Source organism: Lissotriton helveticus, chromosome 10, assembly GCF_964261635.1.
Source record: "Lissotriton helveticus chromosome 10, aLisHel1.1, whole genome shotgun sequence".
Lineage (NCBI taxonomy): Eukaryota > Metazoa > Chordata > Amphibia > Caudata > Salamandridae > Lissotriton > Lissotriton helveticus.
This window is the reverse complement of record NC_136071.1, coordinates 234474351-234494353: the sequence shown is the minus strand read 5'-3', so window position 1 is coordinate 234494353 and position 20003 is coordinate 234474351. Positions and strand designations below refer to the sequence as shown.

The 20003-nt window shown below is 51.0% G+C and overlaps 1 protein-coding gene across 1 annotated transcript in view; it reads left to right on the top strand.

Moving 5' to 3' along the window:
* DRC3 (dynein regulatory complex subunit 3) overlaps positions 1–20003 on the top strand; it is a 162001-nt gene that overhangs the window by 97491 nt on the left and 44507 nt on the right. Inside the window, exons 7-8 of the mRNA XM_078664218.1 lie at positions 507–623; positions 18722–18892. Coding sequence (XP_078520344.1) covers positions 507–623; positions 18722–18892 — 288 coding nt within the window. The remainder of the gene's footprint in view (positions 1–506; positions 624–18721; positions 18893–20003) is intronic.

Genomic DNA, 20003 nt, shown 5'->3' with positions numbered 1-20003 from the left:
CGTCTTATGTACATAAAATGTGTCTCTCTCACTCTGCTCCTCAGGACAATCACGTTATTTTTTCATTGGGGATTTAAGCGAATTCTACATAGGACAATTTATTTAAAAACTAGAAATACAACTCCTTTTACTGCATGAATTTCTGTAAATATTATGTACAAATACCTAGGTTTTGTAAGAATTTTTCCAGAGAACTTCACATCCTGATCCAGTAGTTCAGGTTCTGGCACAGTTCTTTTGAGACTGCAGTGATTTGCAAGAGGGCAGCAGTGGATTGAAACAGGGTATCTCCAGCATCAAGAAGGCCTCTGGTAACCCTGCTCTAGTCACCTGTAGCCATTAAGGGGGTTGGGCTCTCTCAGCTATGTGGAGCTACCTTCGCCTACATAGGAAAAGGTGATCTAAGTGCCCTCATGCCATATGCAACCTTTAAATTAATTCACCTAAGTGGGAAGGTGCTCTCGAGCCCCAGAAGTTTGGACTGACAGTACTCTTTTTGTTTACAGGCGGCCTTTGTGGAGTATCTGAATGGACCTTTCCTGTTTGAAACTCTGTATGCAGAAGACACAGAAGGAAAGAAACTGGCCAACCTTCCTGGTGTGGCTCAGCTCCTGGAAGTATATCCTTTATAATTACAAAAAATATTTTCTTTCTTTTTATTTATATAATTAGCAAGGAAGGTGCTTGTAGCTTGCTGGACAGAAATCACAGGCAGCTGAAGTACTATTAGAGCTGGGGTTCGAGTATCGTTATTAGGTTTAAAGCATTTTATTGAGACAATACAAAAACATGAAAACACTTGTCGCAAGAAATAGGTGCCACGGCACGGCGAATGGAAGCGTGCTCAAGGCGCCAAGTCTCTCCCAATGAAAGGCCCATCAAGGCTTGTCCATCCTGGTGCATAGATAGAGACAGCAGTGCAAGGAATAAACAACCCCCCCCCAACTCCCTCCCATCACCCTCAACTCTCCCAAAACACCCCCCACCCCTACCCCCCCCGTCCAGTGCTCCGATCCATCTCCTCTTCCCCCCCCACCCCTCCTCTGCAGGCGAATCACAACCAAGGACCCCTCAAGAAGCCAATTCAGCAGGTGACGTTAATCTCAGAAGGCCCAGATACCTCGGACAAGTGAGCTCCCTAAATTCAGTGACCAGTACGGAATGAAACGGCTGCCAAAGGTCATTAAACTGCTCGACGTCCCCAGCCACCGTGAGCGACAACTTCTCCATTCCCAATACATGCCACAATCTGTGCAACCAACCGGTGATGGAGGGAAGTGTGGTGGTGTGCCAGTGTATGAGGATGTTCTGGACTGCTGAGCCCAGTGCTATAGCAATCTGTCGGCCTCTACGGGATCTCAGGGGATACATCAGCCGATTAGGGAGGCCCAGCAATATGTACGCGGGGAGGCGTGGCAGCTCAATGTCAAAGTGTGTATCAATCTCGTCTATCACCTCCTTCCAATAGGCATGCAACAGCGGACAATCCCACAGGACATGCGTAAGTGTGCCCACCTGCCCACATGCCCTCCAACAGTTACCATCAATATTACGGTCCATCTCGCGTAGTCTTTCCGGAGTGTAATACCAGTAGGTGGTCACTTTAGTAAATGTTTCGGTAAATCCCGTATGGAATGCAGAGTGTCGTGCCCGGTATGAGATCTGGTCCCACTCTTTGGAGCTCAACGTCCTCCCCAATTCCCGCTCCCACCGCTCCCTACCCGGGTTGTAAAAGTGAGAGGAAGGAGGTTGCAGAAACTTATAGAGGTCGGAGATCAATTTCGCGTCGGAGGTGCGGGACAAGAGCCATCTCTCATAAGGAAGAATACTCCTGTCCGCCTTCTCCCAAACTCGTGGGTGCCACGCCCAGTGGCGTACCTGCAGGTATCTCAGTCTCTCCGTCTCAGGCAACTTGTATTCCTGCCTGAAACTCGGAAAGGAAATAACGCCTTCCGAGTCATACATGTGAAACAGTGTCCTGCACCCTACGGCCCGCCAGTGCGTAAAGGCCCCCGGTTCCATCCCCGGGGTGAAGTCCGGGTTCTCAACCAAAGGTGTAAGTGGCGAGGGGAACGTGGTAAGACCGTGGGCGACACTAGTGGCGTCCCACACCCTCAAAGGGACTCGCATGACGAAGGACGCTTACAAATTGGGGGGGGGGGGCGGTGGGCCCTGCGCAAGAAGGGCACCTCCAGCAGCAGCCGGCCCGCCACTGCCTGGTCCTGGAAAAGCCAGTGCTTATCCGATTCCCATCTGCTCCACTCCACGAGGTATCGCAATTGTGCCGCCTGGAAATACTTGCGCAGGTCTGGTATACCCAGTCCCCCCGCTTCAGGGGCCAATGTGGAAAGCGCCCTCTTCAGTCTAGGTTTGCGGCCCTGCCAGATGAAAAGCGCAAGGTCCGCCTGCGTTAGCTGAATCCACCCCGATGGGGGTTGGAGCGGCAGAGCCCGGAACAAATAAAGAATTTGTGGCAGGACCGTCATCTTAACCGTGGCTATCCTGCCGAGCCAGGATAGCGTGCCTCTATTCCAACGTCCCAGTTCCTCCCTGATCTTCTTGCCAAAGGCAGTGTAGTTGGCGGTCACCATAGCGGGCAGGGTGGGTGCCAGTAAAATGCCTAGATAAGGCACGAGATCCGACAACCAATGCATGAGGAAGAGACCCTGCAGCTCGGCTCTTGTGGCCGCAGTCAACGACACATCCAAGGCCACCGACTTCCCCAAGTTCATTTTGAATCCCGCGACCGCTGCAAAGGCATCCAGCTCTGTAATGCACGCCGGGAGTGCCCTCTTCGGGTTGTCCAGGGTCAGTCTAACGTCGTCCGCGTATAGGCTGACAGTGTGGGTGTACCCCCCATCTTCACCCCCGTCGCACACGGGTTCTGGCATATCCTCTGGGCAAATGGCTCCATATACAGAGCGAAGAGCAGCGGGGACAGTGGACACCCCTGCCTGGTGCCCCTCTCTATCGCAAAACTCTGCGAGCTTCAGCCGTTCACCCGCACCTTTGCCGAAGGAAACTTATAGCAGTTAAATACCAGGGAGCGGAATTTCTCCCCAATTCCCACCTTCGCCAGGACCTGTTCTAAGTAAGACCAGTGTACCCGGTCAAACGCCTTCTCCGCGTCCACCGTCAACATCATTCTCTCTCCGGGAATCCGGGAGGCCTTCTCCAGGAGGTGTACCACCCTTTTAGTATTGTCCACCGTCTGCCTCCCGGGAACGAATCCCGCCTGGTCAGAGTCCACCAAACCCGGCAAATGGAGTGCCAACCGGGCCGCGAGGATCCCAGTGTACAGCTTCAGATCAACGTTTAGGAGGGAGATCGGGCTGTATGAGCCGCATTGGGTCCGATCTTTCCCCGGCTTGGGGATGACCGTCAAGGTGGCCTGCAAGAGGTCGGGCGGGATGGCGCCCGGTTCGGAGAACGAGTTGAAAAGATGGGTGAGGATAGGTGCCAGCGTCGTACAGAACGTCTTATAGAAAAGCGACGTATAGCCATCCGGCTCCAGGGCCTTGCCGTGCTTTCGTTTGGAAATAGCGGCGATCACTTCCTCAATACGGATGTCCCTTTCCAGGTACTCCGCCTGTGATGAAGCCAGGGAGGGGAGGGTGACCGAGTCCAGGTACTCCTCCGCCGCGTGCGCCGACGGAGGGTCGCCCGCATACAGATCCGCATAAAACTGACGGAAGGCCTCAGCAATTTGGGCATCCTCCGTAACCGCGACCCCGTCGGAGACCGAGATCTCCTTCACCAGGTGTTGTTGGTGCGCCACTCTGAGCTTGTTCGCCAGAAGCCGACGACATCTGTCCCCCCGTATAATACGCATGTCGTAGACGTAATGCCGCATACTCCGCCCGGTCCGTATCCAGGGCCGACAGGAGTTTTCTCGCTGCCTTGAGTTGCCTCCAGATTCTGGGAGCTCCCGTACGGTGATGTATATGCTCGAGTTCGCGGACCCGTTGCGTAAGTTTGTCCCGTTTGTGCTGCCGTTCCTTGTTCTCCGCCGACAAAATGGCTATAAATTCCCCCCTGAGGACTGCCTTCAAGGCTGCCCATTGTGTCGCTAAAGAGGTATCGGCGTTATCGTTGTGAACCAGATAGTCACGGATGGTATCCTTAATGTGCTTTACTACCGTTTTTTTGTGTAGCAAGGTGTCCCTGAGGCGCCAGACCCCGCGCGCTGAGGGCATTGGCGGTAAGCTAAAGGTGCCTGTGACAGGAGCATGATCCGACAGGGAGATGACCCCCATCTCGGAGGCCGTAGCCAGGGCACAAACCGGTCCCGTAACCAGGAGGTGGTCCAGTCTCGCATATGTTTTATGTGCATGTGAATAAAAGGAGTAATCCCTATCGGTGGGATGGAGGCGGCGCCAAAGATCGTGGAGATCCAGGTCCGCCAGTTGGGACCTGCACGCGGCCGAGAGTTCCCCAGTCTGCGGGAACCGCTGCGCCGATCTATCCAGAGACGAGTCGAAGACCATATTAAGGTCCCCCCTATGATGATATGTCTGTCTGGAGTGGCTGTAATATCCACCAAGGCCGAGCTGAAGAACCGCTCCTGGTGCTCGTTGGGGATGTACACTGACCCAATGGTAAACACAATACCCCCAAGCTTAATCCGATATGCCAGCAGCCTCCCCTTCTGCTCTGCAAATTTGTGTAGGACCTCCCCTTTGAAGCGCCTCGACACTAGTATTGCCACCCCCGCTGTCTTGGTAGTGTTAGAAGAAAAAAATTGTATAGGGAATTTGTGGGAGCGCAGTCTATGACAGTCGCGGACCAGCAAGTGGGTCTCCTGCAATAGACATATATCTGCCTGTGTGCTTTCCAGTTGGGACAGGACTGCTCTTCTCTTAACCGGATTGTTCAACCCTTTAACATTAAGGGTCACAACCTTAAGGGTCGTTAAAGGCATAGGGACAAGTGGGGGCACAAGCAATGGACTTCCGTCCAGGTGGGGCGGAGCAGAGGTAAGCAGCACGTGTGAGCCCAAGGGCATAGGAACAGGCGTGTGTACAGGCAATAGATTCCCGCCCGGACGGGGCGGGGCAGAAGTATGTAGTACGTGTGAGCCCAGCTAGGACGGTTTAGACACGCAAAGAGCACTGGACGACCCCCCCGCTCCCCCCTCACCCGGCCCCTCTCTTCCACCCCCACCCCCCCTTCGCCCCCCCGTCCCCTCCCTTCCCTGACTCCCCCCAACCAGCCCCCCACAACCTGAACAACGAACCCACCCACATTCAACCCCCTCACTACACCCACCCCCCAACCCCCAACAAGCAAAAAATGAAAAAACATCCATCTCAATGCTGCATCAGTTCCCCTGACACCCCCCACTCACTGCGACAACCCCTCAAACCTCATAGTCCCAGTCCAGTTCCCAGTGGAACAAGGCTGTGGTGAGTTACTGAAGTGGACGTCCAGCCACTACACCCTCCCCGCCGCACCCCCTCCCCCCAGCCCCGGTGCAGCCATATAAACAATGCAAGAAAGGTGATCTCCCCCCGGAGTCAACTTAGGCCTCAAATCAAGCTGTGAGGGCCACTTCTCGTACCGCCTCTTCCATTCCTGCTCTCACTGTAGGTGAGTCTGGTCTGGAGCCCAGCCCTGAGCCCCGCCGACGCGGAGCCTGCTGCCAACCATCCCTGGTCATTCTCCGCCTTCGAGGCGACTGTGCCCTCTCCTCCGCTACATCAATGCCCAGTACAGCGCACGTATCTAGGAGAGAGCGAAGCTGATGCAACGTCCCGTTCCAACGAAAAATGATGCGGAGTGGGTGCCCCCATGAGTACTGCGTTCCCTTTTCCCTCAGGAAATCCGTGGCTACCTTGAACGCCCTTCGTTTTCTGAGCGTAATCGCCGAGAGGTCCTGGAACAGGGCCACCGGATAATCCTGTAGCCGCAGAGGTTCGCGCCTCCTCGCTTACCGGAGGATACGTTCCTTAAGCGCGTAGTCAGGTAAGAAGGCAAGAATGTCCGGTGGCGGGGCCGAGGAACCCCGAGCATGGCCCACCCTGTGGGCCCTGTCTATCCGAATTGGAAAGTCCACTTGTTCTCCCAGGATCTCTCTGAACAACACCTGGAGAAAGCCCGCCACATCCGTGCCCTCTTCCTTGGATGGCACTCCCATACCCGTATGTTGTTCCACCGGGATCTATTCTCAAGGTCCTCATTGTGCGCCTGGAGGTCCAGCTGTTGGTACTGCAGCCGCAGGACGTCCTGCTGCAGCTGCGCAATTTCCTCATCTCTAGAATGACCGGCAGTCTCCATGGTAGCTACCCATTCACCAAGACTGTCCACTTCTCGCCGCACCTCGCGGACCTCCCCTGCCACCTCCTGCTTCAGCGTGTGGAAGTCCTAACGCAGGGAGTTGAAGAGGGTCTCTAAGAAGGATCTGGTGATGGGGACCTCTCCGTCCCAAGCCCCCTGCGAGGCCCTGGACGTGCCCGGGGATGTGAGCCCCTTCTCTTCCTTCTGTTGCCCCCTGCTCAGCATCTCCGGCAGGGTACGGTCCCCTTTCTTTCCACGTTGCCCTGTCATGTCGCTGCACCTCACTACCGCAGCACCGCACCCTGCTGCACTGCGGAGGCCGCTCACCTGCACCCGGTCGCCGGCCCCTCGGTAATCGCGACCTTGGATCTGTCACGGGGCGTCAGTCCTTGCCCCCGGATGCTTGCTGCACAGTTCACCGGGCTCCGGACTGCCCAAACCCCCCAGCCGGGGGGCCCTCCGTCGCTTCGCCGAGCCCCACCACGCCCCCCGGGCCGGCCTCCTTACTGTGGGCCTATTCACAAAGCAGGACCTGCGGTATGTCGAAAGTACCTCTGCAGCCCACTGTGCCTCCCCTGATGTGCTCTTGTCCTGGGGCCCGGTCCTTGTCTGGGCTCTCAGCGCCACCCACAGGCCCCTGTCAGCACCTCCTCACCTGTGGGGGCCCAGTCACGGGGCACGCCGACCCCGCCGATGCCTCAGCTCCGCCTCAGCCACTTACAATGGGGAAGGCCACAGGTGCAGGTAGGCCTCTCCAACTGCCTCAGGGGCGCATCCACAGCCCTCAATGATCTCCTTCCCGGGGGGGGGACGGGGGCGAGGGGCGAGCCCAATGGCCTCCCGTCCCCCAGTGGCCACACTTCACCCCCTCAAAGTCGCTGTCTCACACCTGGCCCCCTCGTTTGCCGATGTCCTAAACCCGGCAGGGAGCCCGGCCCGCCTCGTGGTCCTGGGCGTGGCCCCCAGCTCGCTCCGGCCTCTCCTCACTCTCGAGTCCTGAAGGGGGGCTCTATCACCTCCGAAGCCCACTCCTGCTTGATCCAGGTAGCTGTGGCACTCACCCGGCGCAGAACGCCGACTTCTGCTCCGCCGCAGGTACAGGCCGCAGCACCGGCCTAGATTAGCTGCCCCGCCGGGCCGGCCACAGCTCCACCTCTGACCCTAATGAAGCGGGCCGCACCACCTCTGTCGTCCCCGGGGCAGCGCTCCGTATCTCGTGCCGGGTGTCTGCCCAGCGGGAGCCGATGTTCCGTCCCCAACCCTTCCGGCACCTGCAGGGCCGCCCGACAGCTCCGCCCGGTTCCAGGCCCGCTCCCAAGTCCGATGTAGCTGCAGGCCGCGGCCCCGGCCCAGAGTAGTGCCAAAGCCGGACCGGTCACCGCTGCACCGCCGGTTGCCGCACAACTCGCGGCTCTGCCACAGCCGGCTCCGATGGAGGGTCCGAACAGTCTCCTCGTGGTCCGGCCAGGGAAAGGCCGTAGTCTCCGACCCCACTCTCTCTCCTGCTCTGTCGGGACTCCGCCCCGTTCCGTCCAGCACCAGGCCTTCTCTCGCCTCCGGGGCAACCGGCAACCCTCCGGGCCCCTCCGACAGGCGATTCAACCGCTCTTCGTCCCGCAAACTGCTCCGTGGCACCCCAGCGTCTCCAGCCCCCACCAGGAGCGCGGGGGGGGGGGAGAACACGCCGATTACAAGCACTGGGCCGGCCGGGGTCAGAGGAGCTCTCAGGGAACACGTCCTCTCACTCCGCCATCTTGGCCACGCCCCCCCGAGTATCATTATTAAACGGAGTAGGCTTTGGTGGGGAGTCAGTACTTAATTTGTGAAAACAATAAATGCAGTGCCCAAAAGATTTGTGGGGAAGCCACCGCTGGGCTGCCAATTGCTGAGGTGTCAAATACCTATGCTTGCCTGGTCTTGATTCCACCTCATGCCTCTTTTTTCATCACCAATGAACAATGGAAAATTAACTCAAATGCATAAACCACAGCAATGAGAGTTAGAAAAATACATGGGGATAAATGAGTATAATAATGTACTAAATATATATATAATAAGCTTGAGATGATCTATTGTTATCAGTTCAAAAACCAATAGAACCCATTTTACTCACAAAACACTGTTCTGAAGTGGTCAGGCACTTTGTGTAAAACATTGTACTATGAGACAATCTCTTACACTGCTACAATCAGGCAGAACCTGTTTGAAATGTCTTTCTGGGAGTTTTAGAAAATGTAGTTTCTACAGCAAGGGAGCACTGTTGAATTCATAACCTTTTTTTTAATTTATTTTTTACTTTTTATTATATAAAACAACAGGAAACAACACATCAAACATACAATCAAGGCAATACAGTGATAATACAGCCATTAGGTCCGCGCTCAAGGAGGACGGGAGATACATAATCACAGGAGAAAAGATTCTTTGAATACAGATGAGGGGAGGGCGCCAAAGGCAGAATTGCATATGAACAGCACAATATACCACAGCTAGAAGGAATGTAGGTCAGGGCGACTGGGAAGGACTAGGAATAGCAGTGAGTGGGGGCGTACAGATATCTCCACGGTATGAGTTCCACTGGTTCCAGATATTTCCCCATTTTTTGGGCCTGCCTCTTGCCAAATACACTGTCTTCTCTCTTAACATGCACCAGTCCAGACTCTCCATCCAAGCAGTCACAGTAGGCGGCCTCGGGGACCCCCACAACTGTGCAATATCCCTCTTCGCAACCATATTGGCCAGAGTCACCCACCGAAGCTGCGACACGTCATAATCATTCGGACCCCACAGATTCAATAAACATTGTCGGGCTTCCGGCCTCATCACAACACCCGTTACTTCATCCATCACCTCATGTATACGTTTCCAAAATCGCATCACCTCAGGGTATTCCCATATGATATGGAGATAGGTACCAAGGAGACCACACCCACGCCTACACATGCCATCCGTGGAATAGCCCATATGGAAAAGACTGGGACCGGTGACATAGATTCTGTGGAGGATCTTGAGTTGGACCAGACGGAGGCGGGCCGGAATCGCCACTTCCCTGGGAGAGGAGATCGCGGACTGCCAGTCCTCATCATCCAGTTCAATACCATCAGCAATCCAGGCTTCACGAAGGCGATCGAGCAGACTCGATCGGTCATTAATCATTTTCTTATAAAACAGCGAGATAGTACTGTCTGGCACATAACCGTCTAGTATACGATCTTCGAGGGGGGAGGAATCCGGAATATCACTACCCACTGACAACACAGAGTTCAGAGCATGGCGCACCTGGACATAACGAAATTTTTCCCTGTCACTCAGCTTATACTCTATTTGCAGACACTTTACTAATACCGATCGTGTCCCATTTATCAAATCCCTTCGTCTGCCATAGGCCACCCAACTTCGCAGAGGCATAGAGCGGAGTTGCACCAGTTAATTTATCACTCCAGCCCATAGCCGCCGTTGCGCTATGCCATACCCGCACGACTATAGCGGTAGGTCCCGAGAGTTGTGAACGGGAGGGTCCCGAATAAAGCGCCCTGTAGTAATCACCACCCGGTAGCAGCCACTTATCCATTTCAAATGCTGGATTCAACGCCGGGCCATACATCCCGTGGTTGATGGCAGCAAGGTGGGAGGCCCAATAATACCGTCCCATATTAATTGCCTCTGCAACGATTCTACTTCCCGAAAATATTTTGATGGGATGACATCAAAACTATTCTGAAGTGCGTATAGGAACCGCGGTAAGGACATCATTTTAAATAGGGCCGCACGCCCTAGGGGAGATAACGGTAATTTACGCCAACGCGCTACATCGGAGCGCAACCTTTGGAGTGGGGGGAGTAAATTACGTTCATAGCGAACCGCCGGATCCAACGAGATAAACACACCCAAGTACTTAAAGCCAGACTGCGACAACTGGATGGGACAGCCCCGCGGCAAATGAGGGACATCCCCTGCAAGTACATAAACGTAGGATTTCGACCAATTAATGATAAGGCCCGAGTTCTTCCCGAAGGAGTTAAGTACGTCAAACAATACGTTGAGCGATTTTTGGGGAGAGGTAAGGTATAATAGAATATCATCCGCGTATAAGGAAATGCGATCTTCGAATTCCGGCGTCCAGCGTATACCCCTCATCGAAGGTTCCCATCGTAGCCAAGCGGCGAGTGGCTCCAACGCCAAAGCAAAGAGGAGCGGGGACAATGGACAACCCTGCCGCGTGCCCCTCCCAAGAGTAAAAGGCACGGAGACACGGCCATTAACCACCACCTGTGCCAGTGGCGTTTCATACAGGAGTTTAACCCAACCGATAAAACCAGCGCCAAACCCAAATTTGGCGAGTACCGCCCAAAGATAAGACCATTCGATTGTATCAAAGGCCATCGTGGCGTCCAAGGACGCCAAGATGGCCGGTTCACGCAGCGTCGGGGCCCTCGCGAGAACACCATGCAAACGTCGCAGATTTAATGCCGTGTTACGGTGCGGGATAAAACCCGATTGATCCGGATGAATCAGGTCACCAATAACCGTAATCAAACGATTAGCAAGCAGTTTGGCGAGGATCTTGGGCTCCGCGTTTAAGAGCGAAATAGGTCTATAAGACGAGCAGCGATCCCGTGGTTTACCCTCCTTATGAATCACCACAATAGTCGCAAGACGCTGATCTCTGGGGAGGGAGCCACTGTTGCGCGCAGCCAAAAACATATCACGGAGATAGGGAGCAAGAGTATCAGGGCGTAATTTATACAGTTCAATAGGAAGGCCATTGGGACCCAGAGCTTTGCCGGAACGAATGGAGCGTAGCGCGAGAGCCACCTCGTCCACCGAGGGCGTGGCATCCAAACAGTCACGGTCTGATTCCGACAAACATGGAAGTGCTATATCTCGAAGCAACAACTGCGAATCCTCCTCGGGCCTGTCGGACATCGAGATATAGACCTCTCGAAAATAATCAGCAAAGCATTCAACAATTTCAACAGGGTCCGTTACACGCACACCACCAGATGTCTCAATCACAGGAACCACTCGACTCGCTCTCTCCCTTCTGTCCAGCCAGGCAATCAATTTTCCTGCTTTATCACCCACATCATATAGCCGTCCCTGCTGTTCCCTACTCATCGTCTGTAATTCATAACCTTTTCAAATCTTTTACCCCAAAGGGTTTTGGAAATATTAGACCCTTAGGCAGATATATATTCTCCAGGATGTTGTCTTCCTTCAGTGTATAACATTTAGAATATTGTCCTCTTCTTCAAAGCGATCCAGTCAGCAGGCATGGTATCTTAAAGGTTATAAAGGTTATGAAGATAAAAACATGTACCCATGTTTGAAAACTTATATTTAAGGTAACTATCTTGTACATTAGACCCTTCAATTGGGTGTTGATTTAATTTTAAAAAACCTTCCTCCTGCGTGATGAAATAGGCCCATTTAAACATGTTCCCAGAAAGAGCACATCTTGTTACAGAAAGAGTCTTTCATACTCCTTTTCACCAAAGGCTTCATAATATTTACCTACCCTGCTCCCCTAAAAACCACACAATAATAGCTAATAAATATTGTCTTTTATGTTCATCTACAAACCTTGGTTTGTCTGTGACAATAATGTGTTTCTGATGGATACTTCTAACTGTAGATTCCTTACCTTAGAATACTCCCCAGGTGCCAGACTGGATCTTGAAATCTTTTCTCCAGAAGTGCTTTTCGGCACTGCTAGGTGGTGCCATGCATCTCTCTGTTGGCACAGTACCGCCCCGGTTGTGATCAAGATGGGATGCATATAAGCACCACCCCTGCATGCTTACATAATTTCCTTACGTTCTGCACCTTCTGGCATGAATCAGGAGCTCTGCTCCCAATTTTGTCTTCTGACGACTTTTAAAAACGAATTCCTTTGTGCAACGGAACAATGTCACCACCCAAATCTACAGGTTACAAACCATGCAGGGTCTGCAGAAAGAAGATGTAAATCGTGGACCCACATGAGGTATGTCTGTGATGTCTGGGCTTGGATGATAGCTTAGGCAAAAGCAACAAATGTGCCTTCATGCTCCTGAAGACAATCTAGGACCAGGAGGCAAAGCTGTATGTCGCTAAATACAAGAAGTCGCGGCCTTCACTTAAGTCGCACTTCTGCTCCAAGTTGTGGGTGCAGACTCCAAAGTTGTACCCACAAACGATCAACCTCATGCTCGAAGTCGTTTGATAAGTAAAAATTGAACCTAAGCATGAACATAAAAAAGCAAAATGGGGCTTGACCGTATCATGCCACTGTGAACCTAAAGAAAAGGCACAAGGGCGTCTTCATATGAGTCATTAACTTTTGGGGTTTCTTGGTTGCGCAGCTAGTCTTGGTGTGCCCCATGTTTCCCAGGCCATCGGCAATGCCGGAGCCGATGGAAGCCTTCCAGAAGTTCAAACTGCATATTTTTGGTGTGCTTCCAGTTTACTCTCGTGTGCCTTTCAGCCCCAAAGAAACACACGATCCCCCAGTGTGGTTACAGCTGATGGACCTGTCCTCAACACCGCCTGACCCTTGGGACTTAGTTTGGGCCCTGTACCAACACCGGTGCAGGCTTCCACTCTGACTCAAAGGCCTGTGCCTGTTCATTCCACTTTGACACCCTTGGTGATGCAACCTGAAGAGGATCCCGTATTTATAACGACGTCTGGTATCAAATCGGTTTCGGCTCGATTTTGACTGGTTCGTGCTGCGAAATTACAAAAGCTCAGCCAGTCCTCATACAATCAGACTCTGACCCCATGCCTCTACCAGGAAATACACACCAGAATAGGGTTCTTTATCTTTTAAGCTCAGATTCAGATCGCAGGGCAGCTGAAGTTCTAGATGTACAGCTGTCCTTAGTTGAAGTCAAACAAACACCGTGACAGAAATGTTACAGCATGGGCCAACTACTTTTGAGCCCTTGTTCCCTTTTAATGAGACCCTAATTGATACCTTGATGGCCACTTGATCAAAGCCCTGTTCCTGCCCATCGGTAAATAGGCCGTTGGCCAAGCATCACAGACTGGTTCGTGGCAATCCTGATTTTCTTACTAAACATCCTACTCCAGAGAGCCTGGTGGTTAAGGCCTCAACCAGTAAAGTGAATCCCAATCCTTTCCCCCCATCTCCTCTGGATAGGGAATCAAACAATATTAAGGCATTTGGTAAATGTATGTTTTCCTCTGCTAGTCTGGCATTAAGATTGGTTAATGTTGTTTGCTGACTGCGTGGCCATCCACATGCCCTGTGAGACATGAATGACCAGTGCGATCTTGTCGAAGGTTGCGGAAGAGCTTAGGGCCTCTTTGGCACAAATGATTCATGATGGACAAAATGCTAGCAAATATGTTACCAGTGCTGGTCTAGAAACTCCGGATTCTGCTGATTGCCTGTGGAGAGAACTGGGCACCAGTTTTCAACTTCATAGACATGCGTGGAAGGGCACCATGGGATTTTAAGGCCTTCCTCATGATTATCCCCTTTGATGGGTTACGCCGTTTTGGTGAGAAGGCAGACTGTTCGCTGGAGCACTTTAAAGAAAGTAGAGCCATAGTGTTGATCCCTCCCAAGTAGTTTGTACATCAATTCAAAAAGGTGTAAGAGCTATTCCAGAGGACTGGAGATCAGGCAAAGATAGCCTACCCAACCGGAACAGCAGTCACTCCATTCCTTTCGAGGCCATGGATATGAGATTGGCAGGCACTGGGTGGGCCAGCAGGGACATCAGTTACATCAGTTCTACTATTCCTCTTACCAAGCTGCAATAGTTACCAAACCACTTTCGTTTTACTTGGAGCATGAATATCCAGTGGGGGGGGGGCTGTATTAATCCATTTCTCCCAGGGTGACAATCCATCACGTCCAACAGATGGGTCTTACAAATAATTAAACATGGCTATGCCCTGCTTTTTATCTTTGCCACTCTAAATACCCCCCCTCCCACATCAGAGCCAATTTCAGAAGAGTACCTGTCCATTCTGCAGCATGGCGTGCGAGTGTTACTCTCCAAAGGTGCTATCATGCAAGTGCAGGACTTGGAAAGAGGAGAGGATTGTTACTCGCTATTTCCGTGTGTTAAACAAGGATGGGGTCTCAGGCCTATTTTGGACCTTTGGCATCTAAATACGTATTTGACAAAGGGCAAATCCAACATGCTCTTGTAGGCCCAGATCCTGTCTGGCCTGGGTCCAGGTACCTGGATGGTGTCCTTGGACCTGCAGGATATGTATTACATATTCCGTCCTGAAGACCCACGGATGTTAGCTGGGGTTCAAGGATGCTTAGACCATTTTTAGTTTTGCTCTTCTTTGGCCTCACCAGCTCCTCCTGGGTGTTCAGGAAAGTGACAGTGGTGGTTGCTGCCCACCTTCGGAGGTCAAGGATACCAGTTTTCCCCTATCTCAATCACGGGCTGCTGAAAGTGGGCTTACCACAGTCATTCATAGACCACCTTCAGATGATAATGAACCTCCTGACATCGTCGGAGTTTATTATCAGAGACCGAAGTCATGATTTTGCAGAGACTTTCAAATATTGGGACTATTCTAAATACAGTTCAGATCAGGGCCTTCCTTCTGCTACAATATGCTTAGGATATTTGGGCTTTGATCTTGATGTTTCAGACTCAGTCCTGGATCTCAGTGGGATCAACTGCGTGACTTCTTGGCCTCTTAGTCGCCAGCATCCTTCTTCTCAGCTATGCCAGATGGCACATGCTGGCTCTGCAATGCAATCTGAAGTTTCAATGGGTCCTGCATCAAAAAAGAACAACAGATATCATCCAGATCTTGGAGGAGGTGGTTCAAGATCTGCAGTGGTGGCTGCTCATACACAATTAGTCCAGCAGTAGGCCCCTATCTTTTTCATACCCAGTTAACTGTGGTGATGGGTGCATCCCTGCTGGGCTTTGGAGATCATCTCTGGGGTGGTAATCAAAGGTCTCTGTTCTCCGAAGGAACTCCATCTCCATTTCAAGCAGTTGAGGGCCATTCTTCTGGCTTTGAAGGCCTTCCTGCCATCTATCAAGGTGATACAAAAGGGGGTGGTGATGGACGGAGCATCTGAACCAATCAAACACTCACACCCAGTCAAAAGATCTGGGTTTAATCCATCACCGTTCTTTAGCCCACTCTGCCACCCCAGTTCAGACATGGCTATATGCAAATCAGTCTGACCCTGTGCCCAATGGGAACAGTCCAGCCCGAACTGCCAAGCCATGCCTTCCCTGGATCGGAAACAAGCTTCCGAGGACCGGTTTCTGGCAATACAGCCATCTTCAGCCCGGCTTGCTTGAATCCAGTGGCAAAGTGAGCAAGGGACTCACGTCTGAGTATACCCTGCCACACTTATGGCGGCCAAAGCGGTACAAAAGGGAGTGGTGATGGACGGAGCATCTGAACCAATCAAACACTCACACCCAGTCAAAAGAGCTGGGTTTAATCCATCACCGTTCTTTAGCCCGCTCTGTCCATCACCACCCCCTTTTGTACCACTTTGGCCGCCATAAGTGTGGCAGGGAATGCTCAGACGTGAGTCCCTTGCTCACTTTGCCACTGGATTCAAGCAAGCCGGGCTGAAGACGGCTGGAATACCAGAAACTGGTCCTCGGAAGCTTGTTTCCGGTCCAGGGAAGGCATGGCTTAGCAGTTCGGGCTGGACTGTTCCCATGAGGCACAGGGTCATACTGATTTGCATATAGCCATGTCTGAACTGGGGTGGCAGAGTGGGCTAAAGAACGGTGATGGATCAAACCCAGATCTTTTGACTGGGTGTGAGTGTTTGATTGATTCAGATGCTCTGTCCATCACCACCCCCTTTTGTACCATCTATCAAGGTGAGGCAGATTCCCACGGGCAACACCACTACCAAGTGGTACTGCAAGAAGCAGGGTAGATTGGTCGCTTGGGTTCCGTGTTAGGCGGCTGATTGCCTCTGAAGGTGGTTAGAGCATTGGGGGAGTTTCCTGATTGTGAACCGCCTGGCAGAGTCCTTTCATGCCAGAACAAAGGAATTGAGTATGCAGCCTCTGGCAGTCCATGAGTGAGTGGCATTTGCAGCCCAAAGTGGTGCATATTATCTTCCAACAGTGGGGAGAACCATTGCTAGATCTTTTCAAATGTTTTGCACTTTGGAGTTCCCGCAATAACTTGTTAGGGAATGCAGTTGCAATAACTGGAACACGGGACTCCTGTATGCCTTCCCATCCCACACTCTCCTGCCCCAAGCCCTGTAAAAGTCCAAGAACGACCAAGCCCAGGTAATCATAGTGACTGTGGATTGGGCCAGGACAGTGTGGTACCCAGAACATCTGGGCAAGAGCATGTGTACTCCGATCAGGCTATCACTTTGCTAAGATCTTCTTTTGCAGCAACTGGGCAGAGTCCTCCACTTGATTTTGGAAAATCTACACCTGCATGCTACATGCTGGTCATTGAGTGGCCTTTTAGCTGCCACCTCAGGTGGTGGATATAATTCTGGCCTCCAAGTGCCTTTCCACAGAATCTATTTATGCTGGGCGCTGGGACAAACTTGTGACCTGATGTGGTGCTTATAAGACTGATCGTTTACAAGCAAAACTGTAGGACTCTCTTTTGTTTGTTTTGTTTCTGCTGCAGCAAGGCCTTCCAGCTGGTGCTAGTAAAGGTTGTTTATCGAACTTTTCTGCCTTTCTACATTTACCGAACCAACCGTCCTTGTTTAAACCACCTGTGATGAGATTTATTTTAACCGCATGCGTGCGGGCGGAATTCCGCCCGTACGCTGGGTTTTGCGGAAACGCATGTTACGTGACGAGCTGGGCTCGTCATGAGCGTGCGAGGAGGCTACGCCATGACGAGCCCAGCTCGTCATGAGCGTCGAAGGGGTTAAAGGTCTGACTCATGTTCCCCCCAAAACCATTTGCCATGCCTCAATGGGACTTTAACTTGGTCACATTGTTCCTTATGTGTATTTCTTCTAAGCTGATGCACAGAAGTTGGCTGCACCTCCTGACTTTGAGGACTGTCTTCCTCATTGTGTTTATGCCAGCTCGTTGCATGAGTGAATTACAGGCACTTTCAGTACGACTGCCATACACCACCTTTTTCTGGACAAATTGACGCTGAGGACTGAGCCGGCATTCTTGCTGAAAGCTATGACTTACTTTCGTGTTGGGCAATCCATTGTAAGCATTCTTTTCTCTTCCTCACCACTTGAAAGAGGTTGAGTGGCCCCATTGGCCGGACCTCAAAAGTGCCTTAGATTGTGCAGAAGAGACCCTCGTCACGGTGGATAGTCCATTGCATGAGGATATGCTGTGCACTATTCAGGAAGCAGCCCCCAATTGTCTGAGAGCCCTTTCTACCAGGCTACCCACTGCATTTGCTTGTGGAGTACCTGTCCATTACAACAGCCAGCCTGCAACATGGGCATCTGTGCACACGTACATGAAGCACTACTGCCTTGACAGCCAGTTTCGGCAGGAGGGGCATGTTGCACTCTTTGTATAGCAGGACTTTTTGGTCTGAGTCCACTTCACAGACCAGGGGAGTTATTACTCTGTTATCTATTCTAAGGTGAGGAATCTGTGGTTAGAAATACCCATCAGATGAGCAAGTTACTTACTTTCTGTAACACTCCTGGTGGAAACGCTATCTAAAGGCACATTCTCACTGCCCTCCCAACTTCCCATTGTGTGGAGTGGCTTTTTTAATCTAAAAATATCAGTATTCGCACACTAATACAATTGTTCACGCTCTGTGTCGGAGGGCATGGAAAAACCAGAACTGACGTCTGCTTGCAGGAGTGGAGCTTATATGCTGCTCTGATCAGTCACTTTCAGGGTGGTGGTACGCAGCCAGTGTGGAGCTGCACTGTCCCACCAAGCAGCACGCTGGAGCACAGCTGGAGAAAAGTTCTCTGCATCCACTGTGGCACCTGGTAAGTATTCTAAGTTGAAAATCTAAAGTTAGATAGGTTACCCACCAAAAAGAGTGTTATCAAAGTTAAGTAACTTGTTTGTTTTACATAGCGCTACAGACCACACTGCTTGCCATTACTAAGCAGTGTAAATAATTGGTGTTATTTTTATTGAATTTATTGTACTGAATTTACTGGCCCATGAACAAGGCTGAGACTGCCTTGTTGGGATTCAAACTCAAGACCTCTAACACAACGCTTTTTGTCAGTGGTGGGCATTTACCCCACTGGATGATCCTGCCATGGCCACTTTGGAGGTCTTTGATTTGACAATGGTTTTTAACACGGTTTTCACCAGTAAAGACATTAGGAACTTAATCAAAGTTGAAAGCTGAAAAAGGACTAGTTATCTTCCAGTATAAGGAACCTCTGGCGACAATTTTTGCATGCGTCTGAATATACCCTTACGCCTTACCCTAGCAAAGGCCTTTTCCTTCATCTGGCTTGTGATAAATTATGCACCTTGACTCTGGCATCACATATAAGACACAATTTATGGCGACGTGCCAGAGCTTATTCAACTTTGGTCTGAAAGAACTGGACAAGCGTGAAGCTGAGATCTCGGCATTTGACGTGTGCCTTCTGGAGGCAATCACTGAAAACCAGGAGAAAGGAGCCTTACTGCTGAAGGAGTTTGAGGAAAGAAACTTTGATGTGAGTGCTTAGCCATGTTTCATTAACTTCGAATGTCCTAACTATTTTAACCCAGTTTACAGGATTTTTGAAGGCTTGAGTATATTCAGGTAATTGCCAATGACGAAATTACATGAATGTCCAAAATATTAAGGGCCAGTTGTACAACCCTTCCAATTTGCGAGTCGCAAATGTCATCGTTTTGGGAATCGCAATCTGCGACTTTTACAACTCGCAAAATTGAATTTAAAACAGTCTCAGACACTGTTTGCGATTCCTTATGAGGTCGCAAATTGCCAGTCTCAATATTCATGAGGCAGGTGCAGTTTGCGACCCCATTGGGCATGGCTAGCACTCCCAGGGATGTTGGCCTGCTGGGGTCAGCTGCCTACCATGTCTGTGACTGCTTTTGAAATGCAGTTTTAGAGTAGGCAGTGGTCCGTGCAATTGTGTACATTGAAGTATGACTCACTTATTAGGAAGGGACGCCCTTGGCACACCCTTCCTAATAACGAGTCTTAAACCCTATTTTGCGAGTCGCAAAATAGAGTTTGTACATCTGGCCCCAAGTGTAATACATTTTGTCTGCTATTTTTGGCAGAAAATGCATCCTTGTACCCTTTTTGAATGTGCGGATCAAAAAAAATGCACAAATTCATGCATGTATCGAATGGCAGCAGCTCACGTTCTATTAATCGCTTTGTTCCTGCATTCCAGCTATAGGACTGATATGACATCTCAATTATGCCACGCGAAATAATGACATAATCTTTGGCATTTCGCGAAACAAGTGCAACGCGAAATGCCAGAAATGATGCAAGACTGACTACAGTAGGGAACGATTAATGTCACCCATTCAGCTCAGTAATGACGCTTTGAAAATGAAACCTTTGATTTATGGAACTGCTGGACAAGATATTGTATCCGCTGATTGTTTTGTTCTTTTTGATGCTGACTAAAATTGAACAAAAATAATGCAGGATTATGACGGTGTAAAGGGAATTTCACTTTGAGACTACTTGTAAGTACATTGGATGTCATAACAATGATCTTTTTTGCTTGAAGAGTGCATTATGTTTTCATTGATTTCACATCAGTAAACGTTTAGCTGTTGGAGGGAAGGCTGAGGGAA